This window comes from Bombus pascuorum, chromosome 4, assembly GCF_905332965.1.
Source record: "Bombus pascuorum chromosome 4, iyBomPasc1.1, whole genome shotgun sequence".
Taxonomy (NCBI): Eukaryota; Metazoa; Arthropoda; class Insecta; order Hymenoptera; family Apidae; genus Bombus; species Bombus pascuorum.
In genome coordinates this window covers 4363728-4376078 of record NC_083491.1, presented here as the reverse complement: position 1 = coordinate 4376078, position 12351 = coordinate 4363728, and the positions used below count along the sequence as shown (strand labels likewise).

General features: G+C 29.8%; 2 protein-coding genes and 1 long non-coding RNA gene across 3 annotated transcripts; 1 reads left to right on the top strand and 2 right to left on the bottom strand.

Moving 5' to 3' along the window:
- The first annotated feature begins 124 nt into the window (after window positions 1–124).
- On the top strand, window positions 125–1831 carry LOC132906295 (uncharacterized). The gene is made up of 2 exons (XR_009657953.1): window positions 125–792; window positions 1590–1831. It is a non-coding gene; the product is annotated as an uncharacterized LOC132906295 (long non-coding RNA).
- LOC132906278 (galectin-6-like) lies at window positions 1069–4830 on the bottom strand. The gene is made up of 7 exons (XM_060958314.1): window positions 4561–4830; window positions 2693–2778; window positions 2334–2538; window positions 2056–2253; window positions 1891–1979; window positions 1604–1798; window positions 1069–1433 (listed from the first exon to the last, which is right to left on the bottom strand). Exons 1-7 carry the CDS (start codon window positions 4648–4650, stop codon window positions 1283–1285), a joined length of 1014 nt encoding a protein of 337 aa, XP_060814297.1. The 5' UTR covers window positions 4651–4830; the 3' UTR covers window positions 1069–1282.
- Window positions 4831–5497: 667 nt separating this feature from the next.
- LOC132906254 (glycogen phosphorylase) lies at window positions 5498–12167 on the bottom strand. The gene is made up of 11 exons (XM_060958264.1): window positions 11375–12167; window positions 8535–8636; window positions 8137–8451; window positions 7951–8062; window positions 7707–7866; window positions 7136–7606; window positions 6932–7046; window positions 6674–6856; window positions 6254–6601; window positions 5848–6177; window positions 5498–5763 (listed from the first exon to the last, which is right to left on the bottom strand). Exons 1-11 carry the CDS (start codon window positions 11615–11617, stop codon window positions 5608–5610), a joined length of 2535 nt encoding a protein of 844 aa, XP_060814247.1. The 5' UTR covers window positions 11618–12167; the 3' UTR covers window positions 5498–5607.
- Between the last annotated feature and the right edge of the window lie 184 nt (window positions 12168–12351).

Here is a 12351-nt window from a genome sequence, read left to right as displayed (position 1 = left end):
AATGCTGAAGATGTTCCATGATAGCATATACAAGAACCTAGTTACCTCCACACAAATAAGGTACACTAGTAGTTCTACGCTACAAGAGCCTATCCGAATTTCTATCCGAAATAGACAAGTATAAATAATATTATATTTTAAAATCAAATATTTCAAAATAATAAAATCACGCAATAATTAAACTTAGTTGTCTCAGAAAGAGAAATTAATTGTTTATTATAATCTTTTTAGAGAAGAAAAGAGATCTTTCTTTTCGAACGATGGTGGACCAGTGGAATGGCGGAATAATTTTAATATATCTTTTATACACAAATCTACTTTCCTTGTGATAATGTTTTTGTTATAATGAAATCTAAATTTCATTTTATTGATATAGAAATGATATAGAAATATTATTTGCAGCCTATCAACTATTGAAATTACTGTTAAAATGAAATTTACGTTTTATTATAACAAAAACATTATCGAGAGGAAAATAAATTTAATGTTAAATCTAAAAAGTTATCATAAATAGAGAGTATATTAGAATTATTGGATTATTCGACTAATCCTTTATCGTTTGAAAGGAAAGATTTTCTCTCCTTCAGTAAGAAAAAAATATAATAAACAATTAATTTCTTTTTCTTTTGTTCGCGATGGAACTAAATAGGTTTTTGTATATGCTAGGGTGGAATACCTTCAGCATTTATCCGCTATGGGCAGCACTAGTCTAGAAACAACCGAAAGCATAAACGTGAGCACTCTTATTTCCTTGATAATAATAAAGGTGTCAAATATGTCATGAAGAAACAGGTAATAAAAAATTAAAATTAAAATTAAAAGTTCTTGAATTACAATAATTTCAGTTAATGAGTATTTGGTATATTTTAATTCAGTAACGAAGCAATAAAAAATAAAAAACTAATTTTAAAAATGTTGCTTTATAAGATACTTTTGATATGCAGGTATTAAAATAATTTTGAAAAATTTTATATTCTAGAGACCTACTTTTCAGATAAAGAATAAATAAAATTCTGTTATTATATTATTTTAAATTATATATTTAGGCAACTGAAGATATTAAAAATATTAATGCATTAATGATAAATTTTTATTATCAATATTATTTCTTTCATTACATAAATATTACCAACAATAAGTCATTGATATTACATTACTTAAAAATGAGAACATTTTTATGCCTTTGCGAAATGCGGGACAAATGATATTTAAAGTCTTATATGGGAAAGGTAAGTTAAAAGGTAAATGCCATTTTATTAAAATGAATAACAAGTAATAGAGCTTAATTTGAATAAATCATGGATAGTTCATGAAGTACGATGTCTCCGGATATTTTAAGAGTATCGATGATAGTTGGTTGTAATCTATGTTTGAATTCACCAATCATTTTTTCGCCTAACCATATTGTATATGCTTCGATTTCGCACCGAATTCTATAAAAGGAAAACCATAAAAAATTGCAGTCAGAAAGTCAACAAGTTACTCGAATTTTCAAAAAGTAATTAGTAATTATTTATAACAATATCTTCAATTAAACTTGTCCTAGTTAGTTAAAGTTTCATGCATATCGTATTTTGTATTTTTTAAAGATGGAAAAACCTACGTTAGAAGAAAATCACGACCAGGCATCCAAGATAGATGGCCTGAGTGCCTTTCTTCGCGTCCCCAAGACCCATTTGACCAACAGTTCATAACGACATAGGGTGCGCTACTGCCATATAAAAAACGTGGGTTTAAATGCAATGCAATTGCCGGATGTGGATAAACTGCTTTTCCCTTTTGTAAATTTACATAAAATCTGTTAGCAAATATAGAAACAAATTATTCTTTATTCTTTCTTTCCTCTTCTTTGCAAATTTATTTAATTCTCAAAAGATCATCAACACTCACGAATGAGGCAGAAGTTTCAGTCTTCCAGCAATGAAAAGCCTAGCTCCGGTTTTAAATTCATTTTCTATATCTAACGTAATTGGAATATCCTATATACAGAATATTTAACAATGATTGATATTTCAACTAGTAAAAAAAACAAATTAGTAATTTAAAAAGACTTACAAGAAATTCGACCAGTGGCCGATCAATTTTTAAACTTAAAACGTTACTTGGCCTGCATAACTTTGGATCAGGATAAACGAACAATTCAAATTGCCTAAACCGAGTGTCTTCCAATGATCCATTTATTTCAAGATACATTACATCTTCAAGGGGCATTCTATACGCAAATGCGCAAAAATGTTCTGCATTGACAGCAATCTAATAAAAGGAAAATTAATTTCAAATAAATATAAGTACTACAAAATTGATAGTTATATTAAATAACCCTCATTTCTTACTTGATATTCATTGGCAGTACAAAATATCAAAATGTGAACATAGGAGTTCCGGCGGAAAGCGGTATGCCCTGCAGGAGAACAGGTTTCCTCCTCTTCCCAACATCCCCTATATTTCGAATTTCGAACCACATAACCTCTGTCTAATCGTGCGTTGAAATGCAATGCGATATTTCCGGTAGTTTTGCATAATAAGTTCACTGAAAATCTGTGATAATTGTGTTTTAACGAATATTACAATTGTGATTTTACAGTTTCATGATTGTAATTTTCCTGTTTAAAATTTTACTGTTTGTTTTAATATGACTTTTAAAATTAAAAAAAATTTCGGTTATGAGATTTTTCTTACGATAAGATATCACCTCAAAGCATTGGGAGGAACATAGCCTGTAACCACTACAGCTGATGTTGGTTTCAAAGGTTGCAATGGAACCGGTTTTGAAGCATTCTGGAATAGAGTGCGTGCATACATTTATAGTTAAAGAAATATATATTACACAAAAAAGTATTTATATTAATATTTTATTGCTATAAATTATATTTTCGAGATATTTTGTATATAAGACAAACTTTTAATGCAAATTAAATTAATCTATGCTTATGTATAATCATCAAAATATGATACGAATATGTTTCGAATAAACTTTTGTTGTATTTCGCAATACCTTCGTGCTTTAAATTTGATAAGTTTAACTATATAATAACTTCCATATAACTTATATAACTTATATTATATAACTTATTAAGTTATTATATAGAACATTTCAATTTTTTACTAGTCTTTGCTAGAATGTTCTGTAGTATAAACAAGACAAAAATGTTATATACTCACAAATCGTTTTAAACTTTATTAAAAGGTTATAATAAAAATAGGAAATATGGAGAGACCTTAGTTAGAGTTACTTAGTCCTCCGATATCATTCGATTTCATACTACAATACCATGTATGCTGGACATTCCAAGATAAAATATCGTAGTTAATAAAATAATTTTCGTTTATTAAGGACATCTAGTTTGAAAATAAAGATACAAGTGGAAAATTTAAAAAAGCATATGGTGGGATAAATGTTGGGAAACTATACGTATATATGTAAGCACAATACATATAAACTATTCGGAATCCGGATACGAATCTTCGACATTAGTCGCCATGAGAATCATTTTATTACATAAGCAAGTATTCATCTTCATTTTCTTAGTACAAGATAATCATTCACAACTATCTCAATCTAAACAAGAAAAAAGACAAGATTAAAGAAACGCTTTTTTGAAATTTCTTAGTATCTAATCTGAAGATATTTTCGTTTCATGATTTTAGTATAAATGTAATTCATTGTAAATTTACAGTACAACTTTTAAATGTGCTTTTTCTGAAACAAAATTAGCGTTTGAATTAAAAGCTAAAATAGAAAAATATTTAGAAAAATTTTGCGTAGACGTTTGATTCAAACTTGCGTATATGTACTATACATACATATGTATGTACTGTATATACGTAGTTTATTCAAGACTAACCATACTATAAACATGCAGTACTAATAGTATCATGTATACATTTATCAATTATTAATCAATTTTATAGAATTTTTCCGTTGAAAATCTCGTCTTACAATTCTTTAGTGCTAAATATAATTGCCAAAGAGAGAGTAGATTATAATTAGACTGTAGATATTTGTGCAAATTCATATTATTACAGGTATAGATAAAGAATTGAAACTTAAATAAAAAACTTTTATTCCCTGCATATTGTGACATATACTTTAGTCTTGATATTTTATATATTTTTACATTCATGCATATGTATATTTTTGTACATATTTGTATATTTATACTTGTCACAAATGCATAAATGTCCGTAGTCAAATCATATGTATCAGAATTATGTATATACAATGTTATATCATTATACTATCGTGTGTGTGTATATATATATGTTCATTATGATTATGATGTATTTATATGCCTCTAACCTAGTAAGTCAAACTGATAAGGATCATTGACATGTTAATTGATTAATTAGTTAATTATATTACTCAAAGCAATGCGAATTTAACTCGACTGAATATTTAGTTATCAATGTAATAATCAAGTTCACATACTTATCGTACTAAATAATGTAAATACATATAATATGTAGAATAGGTTAGATATTTGCAACTACATTTTAAATTGGAAAATCTACATTTATGTTATCTATGACTCAATATTTATATTACCGATCGATACTCACTAACGGCACTGTTTCTTCATCGACAAACGAAAATTCACGAAGAGCGTTTTCTTTTGTTTGCACGAAAATTTCAGTTTGATGTACAGACATGCTCTCTTTAATAAGTTCAAAAAATGATTTATTGGAACATTGCCATATTTCAAGCTGCGTTTTCGTGCACGCGATATCTTTCTTCTATTTACTTCTGATGCATTTACAAATATATTTGATTCGACTGAAGGCACATATTAAAAAAAACAATTTATATTTTATCGATTTCAATACAAAAAATTTAAGTTTCTTTAATATTTATTTTCTCTTGGAGTGCAATGTAACAATTGTTTTGATATAAAAAGTGGGTCCAAATATTTTTATAACACATGCTTTATTGAGTGAAATATATAGAGAAGAATTATTTTTCTTTCTCTTTTCAAATATAGTAATTTTCTCAAAACTTGACAATAAATTAATGACAATAAATTTTCGCACGTTGTAAATATGTAATTAAATGTTAATAATAATATCACATCACAAAGGAATCAAAATTTCAAATAAACAATGTATATTTCTTTTGTCGTTTTGTCTTAAAAATTTTTAATTATTTAACAGTTGATAATTCATTATTATCTTTTATCTTTGTTGCAGGTATTTTATTTACAAGTAGAAAAATATGAATAAAAACATCTCTGATATCACTATTATCTTTTTTGTCGACTAGATTGTATGTGTTGTGATTTTTCAAGAGACATATCATAAAATATTTTGTGTTCGTCTAAAATATAGGACATAATAAATTTCTTTTTTATATCAATTTTGTTATAGTTGATCAATGATTAGTAGCTAATAAAATTTTTTAAAAAATTTCAGATATTACGTTTCCAAATAAAACGTAATTTCCAGTATGCTATTATATTTAATATTTTGCGATAAATAAGAATAATAAATGAATAAATAGTGATACTGCTCACGCTCGAAGCATTTTATCCATTTGTCAAAAAGAAAAAGGATTACAAAACGTTAATAATGTATCAATAAGGAAAATCGTAAAATATCTAGGAAAGTTATAATTTAAATGTCCCGCGGTTCATGAGGTGCAGGAAGTCGTTGCCAAGATGGTTCAACGCCCCAAATTTCACGAGCATATTCTGCAATCGTTCTATCCGATGAAAATTTTCCCGAGGAAGCTATGTTATTAATCGCCATCTCTACCCACTTACTTTCATCCTAAAACACAAAATGAAAATATATAAAACAATAATTAAAAAGTATTTAAAAATTATCCTGAAAAAAATTCCTGTATGAACTTACCTGGTAAACTTTACCGACATGATCTTGCATTTTTATATAACTCTCATAATCAGCAAACAAATAAAATCTGTCCCAGTTTAATAAAACATTGGTAATATCTTTAAATTCGTCTGGATTATTGGGGCTGAAGAAGCCACCCTGGATCTGATCGACACATTGTTTTAGTTCTGGGATTCTATTGTAATAATCATAAGCATTGTATCCCCTTTTCTTCAACTCTTCGACTTCATCAACAGTCATACCGAAAATGAATATATTATCTGTACCCATTTCTTCAGCCATCTCTACGTTGGCACCGTCTAATGTGCCAATTGTCAAGGCTCCATTTAACTAAAGTAATTTAAAACAAAATATTCATTTATTGTTATAAATCGCATATATAAATAGCATATTAAAGTATACTTACCATGAACTTCATATTTCCAGTACCCGAAGCTTCAGTACCTGCAGTAGAAATTTGTTCACTCAAATCTGCTGCTGGAATTATTTTCTCCGCTAACGTAACTCGATAATTCTCTAAGAAAATAAATTTCAATTTATCTCCAACAATAGGATCGTTGTTTACAACGTTTCCTACGCTGCAAATTAGCTTTATAATCTTTTTCGCTAAATGATAGCCAGGAGCAGCTTTTCCTCCAATCATCACCGTTCGAGGAACGAATGGTGCGGTTGGATTTTTTTTTATTCTGTTGTATAATGTGATTACGTGTAAACAATTTAATAGTTGCCTCTTGTATTCATGTATTCGCTTCACCTATATTATGGTACCGCATATTAAATAATTTGTTTGCATATAAATTTAATTACGTCAATTTAATACACTTACCTGAATATCAAAGATAGAAGCAGGATTTATTTTAACTCCGTAATCTTTCTCAAGCATTTGTGCTAATCTCAATTTATTTTCTTGTTTCACTTTCGTAATGCTGCGCTGGAAAACTGGATCCTTGGCCCATTGTTTCAGCTGAGCGAGCTGTTCTAAATGTACCGTCCAGTCGCTGCCAATTTTCTATAAGATAGTGAACAATAATTTTATATTAAAACGAAAATTGTAATTTATGGGTAATTTTTTAATAACACTTACTTCTTCGATTATATCTGAGAGATTTGGATTGCACAAAAGGAGCCATCTTCGTGGTGTAATACCATTAGTTTTATTTTGGAATTTCTCAGGCGTCATTTCATAGAAGTCTCTGAACCTAAAACATTGAGTAAATCGCAACTATAAAACTATCATTTATTACACAAGTTATCATTAATACAAATTTTAAGTTCTAGAAACACCCACACGCCACTTTTCAAAATTTCCGAATGAATTGCTGCGACACCGTTGATAGCATGACTGCCCACAATCGAAAGATGAGCCATGTTAACTCTCTTTTCACCTTCCTCCTCGATCAAAGACATACGACGAAGACGATCCATGTCTCCCGGGTATTTAGCGGAAACTTCTTGCAAATGGAGGAAATTAATATGATAAATGATTTGTAAATGTCTAGGAAGAATGCTTTCTAACAGGCTTGTGGGCCATCTCTCTAAAGCTTCTGGAAGAACCGTGTGATTAGTATAAGCGCATGTTCTCGTTGTTATATCCCAAGCTTTTTCCCAAGGAAGTCCTTCGACGTCGATAAGAATTCTCATAAGTTCAGGAATAGCCAAAGAAGGATGAGTATCGTTCAACTGAATGGCCACTTTGTCAGGGAATAAGTCAAAATCTGTTCTATGGTGTTCCTTTGAACCAAATTTGCTGGCTTTATACCTAGAAATAATATTGTAAGAATGTAATTTGTCAACGAAATATTATATCTACAACGCATTTGCATCTTGAAAGTTTGCGAACAAAATAAATATATAGCAACCTTCGTATGATATCTTGAAGAGTAGCCGCTACCATGAAGTATTCTTGCTTCAATCGCAATTCTTTACCCTCGAAGAAATTGTCGTTAGGATATAACACTCTAGTGATGTTCTCCGCCAAGGTGCGGTCAAACACAGCTTGGATATAGTCACCGTCGTTGACTGAAAGAAAAACGATTATTTTCTACGATAATCTATTTTGATCGATGATATATAAAATGATATAAGTAATAAAAACTTGCTTACAAAATTTCAAATTAAATTCTATTGGTGACTTAGCAGACCATAATCTAAGAGTATTAACAAAGTTGTTTTTGTATCCAGGAACCGGATTATCATATGGCATCGCAAATACGACCTGATCAAAAGCAAGATATGTAAATCCTTTATCAATAACTATTAACTGTATAGATTTATTTTATGTATACTAACTTGAGTATTGATCCATTTCTTTCCTTCAGGAGTATCAATCACCTGTCCATAGAAGTTTACAGGAAGCATAAATTCTGGCCTAGCCTTCTCCCACGGGTTTCCATAACGTAACCAATCATCTGGTTCCTCCACCTGTTCTCCATTTTTTATTTTCTGCGCAAATATACCATATTCATACCGAATACCGTAACCATAAGCAGCTAGACCAAGGGTAGCCATGCTATCCAAGAAGCAAGCTGCTAGTCTTCCTAAACCTCCATTTCCTAAACCTGCATCTTCTTCAAGTTCTTCGAGCTCTTCAATATCTAAGCCCATCTATAATACAATTCTATCTTAATTTCTTTTTATACGATTTTTATTATCGGTAGATGATTTTAGAAATTTTATTTGAAACAAACCTGATACATAGCTTCATCACAAGCACCTTGGATGCCTAAGTTAATCATGGTGTTTTGAAGAGTCCTTCCCATGTAGTATTCCAGGGAAAGATAGTAAACCCTCTAAAGTAGTGGAATGAAAATATGTTAGAGAATATGGAAAATAGATTAGAATATTTCAGAAGATATACATTCATATATTTTCAACGATAAAAGATAATTTCTTTAAAGATAAAAGGTAAGATATCATTATTTATAAGTGTGCTGTAGATTTCTGTGCGAACATTGAACCGCAGGAAACATCGAACTATGATTCTATGATGTAAAAGAGGAAAAATAAAATTCAGTATTATTGTGTCTTCTGTGCTTCCGTTATAAAATCGTAGTGTACATCTCGTGTTACGTAGCGAATGGTCTAACTAATAAAAATAAATCGAGGCGACATTCTGAAAGGAGAGAGCAAGCGAAAGATAACGCTCAGTTGAAATTGATCTTTATTACGTTCAACGATTACTACGAAATTTCGCTTAGTTCCTCCACGTATTCGAGGGTCGTTTATTTATAGCCAAGATGGCTGAAGATTCTTCTCTAATGAAACTTGATATTATTTCTTTTCGTGATAAAAATTGTACTATCTGTACAAACAAGAAAATTATAGGAAATAAAAAAGTAGAAAATATAACGAAAGCAGATGTGTATTAATTTCTTTTATACGTATACGCAAAACAATGAAAATAATGCTTTCCTTTTCTCAAAAGTGTTACTACTTTTGCAAAAAGTTTACAACATTTTTATTTTTGTATCTTTTCTTGGAAACAAATTTTTGAACTTTTTATTCTAACAATATGTAAACATTATTATATAATATTTTTCTTTTTTAATGAAGCTTGTCATTATTGCCTAAAATCAACAACTCAATATTGTAATCTATATATCTTTGTACAATAGTTGTTAAAAGATTAAACAACACAAACAGTATAAATTTTCCGAACTTTTGCATAATGTAATGGGACCACGTCCAAAAGTCTATCCGGTAGTAAATGTATTAAACGTGACTTCTCGGCTTTTAATAGTTATGTCACGTGATCTGTATTCTCCAACCAATTTCTGTAATTTGTTATGATTAACGTTCTCACAAAGGAAACCCTACTTGTGACGACTTATTTTATGCTTATTCCCTTTTTATCTCTGTTACAAATGTACAAACTACATTACAAATTAATCATATACACATTGATATAGAATGTATATAGTAGTTTGTAATTACTTTATTAACATACTGATTTGTTTTTCTACTCTCAATTTTCGCAAAATTCTAATATCTATACTATGATCACTAATGTGAGCAGAACGATCGTAGTGCCTTTACTTAACGGTACTACCTACACTTATTTTATTCCTATCTACTTACTCCTATATCTTTATGGTTGTAGATCACTTTCTACTTTTGTATTATCTCTTTTCTGTAATCCCTTTTCCTGTAATTCTTTTCACCTCAAATACATAATTTCCGTTTTTTCTCGTTCGACATTAACTGGCTAAATTTTTAGTGCAAAGTCTATCCTTATTTCTCTCCAACTGCTTCTTTCCTTTATATTCGCACTTTCAACACGTCTCTTTGATTTATATACAACTATTCTAAATATACGAAAGGCGCAATTACCTAAAGAAATATTTCCAAGAAAATTTATATTTAATCAGATTTATGTTTCGTGATCGTAAAAGTCAATCGTAAAAATTGGTCAATAATTCTTACTAACTATGCATAATATTCTTTTAAATAAAATTTACGGATGCACTCTGAATAATTATTTTGCTTATATAAACGAAAAATTTATGGCTAGTAATAGTCGATTATAGCTCAGTGTTCAATATACATGATAATGTATCTTATAAACAATTCTTTGTAAACAATTATTATTAATCCATCGATATAATTGGAATGTTTTCAAAGATTGACGACGTTCTTATCGCCTTCATGACATTGCTTCGAAAAGAATGAAAACTGTTTGGCTTAAGACCTCAGGGTAAGGCGATTATAAGTCAAACTGAAAATAGACACTGCAACGTGTTGCATCTTACATTTCGAAGGTTCATTTCAATATAGTATCTGTTTATGTAAGTATAAATAGTATTCATACGTACGTGAACCGATTATTTCATTACCAAATGCACAAAAATTTTACCATTTCTTTTATTTTGCTTGAAAATTCAAACACTAGCATTGGTATATATTTTCTACTATACAAAAACATTGTTTTACATCTACTAAACTAATTGCAGTTTTAACTAATCAAAATCATCTTTAATATGTTTTTAATTTGAAATTATTAACCGATGTAATTAACTGGTGATCTTGATATCAGACGACGAAATCAAGGAATGTTTAATGTGTGATGTCATAGAAAATGCATACTTAAAGGCATGATTAATCTGTTGTATTCTTTGGACTATTTTCAATTCAATTGTTTTTTCTTGCGTTAAAAAATTTAAATTTAAGGGAAATATAGAAGAATCGTATTAGTAATATGCCAATGTAATTGTTTATCGATTTAACTTTATGTTAAAATTTTTCTTATATTAAAAGTTGTATTAAAAAACTCTTCGCTTATTGGAATAAAAGTTTAACATGTATGTATTTCTATATGTATATATCACACAATCAAAACAATGATCAAAATACGCAATAAATTAATGTTTTAATAAATATTAGATATTATACTTACCGACAATCGTTAAACAAGAAATCAAATTTATTATTAGTTACATATAATCATAGTTTTCATGCATGAAGGTTATGGAGTATACATAATAAGTTTAATAATTTGAAGAGTTAAGTGATCAATGGTACACTTGCATACTTTTGGGTCTTTCTCGTAATAGTATTGTTGAGTGCGTATCCATCTAGAGACCAAGTTGTCCTTGACGCTGTGTGCCAAGGCCATGAAATAATCTCTGCTCGTAGCCACATTACGATCTTTCACCAAAGTGTAATGAAGATGCCTATTGAATGTTTTCTTAAAATTTCCCACATTCTCCACATCAACAATCCCGCGCACAGAAATTTGTTTCCTCTTCTCGTGATCCATATCTGATGCTGACATTTTTCTTTGTTTATTTTTCTTTTTTCGTTACAATATAATGTTTATAAATGCAATACTATTTTACTTATAATTTGTATTTGCTTATTTTTGTTACACAAGATCAATTTCGTGCCCTAACACTATAGGTTTAATTCAACTTTTTCTCGTTTTTACGAGAATCAAATTCCCTTTATTCTATTGATTACTATTATTACTAAACAACGTTGTATACAAAGGTTGAATTAAATTCTGATGTTGTTCCTTCACAGATAAGGATATGTTACAAATGTAATACTTTTATTGACGATTCGAAAGATTGACGAACACAATGACCGGTTTTCACGACACGTGAAGAATACCGGTGGCACACAGTTCTGTACGCGTATACTACACACAGGCGAATGACATGCGTCCAAATCCTCGAAACGGTCACCTTGTATGAAGGTCGCGCAGGCGTATTGCAATGGATTACATCACATGAATTGCAATGATAATACCGACCGGGTTTTAAAAAATTAAACGCGCATTCCTGCCATCTATGATGATCTTCTGACACTGGTTTGAAAAATTCAGTGGCGTCGCATTAACTGACCATGGTCTCGCTTTAACTTTTCGAAACTAAAAGATACATATGTACTGAAGATTTCCTAGTTCCTAGGTCGCAGAGCTGTTTCCTTCGGTAATTGGTCACATAACATCCAAATCCACGATCAGTTAACGCTATCCTATTATGTTATCGGTCTAAATTCCGCGAC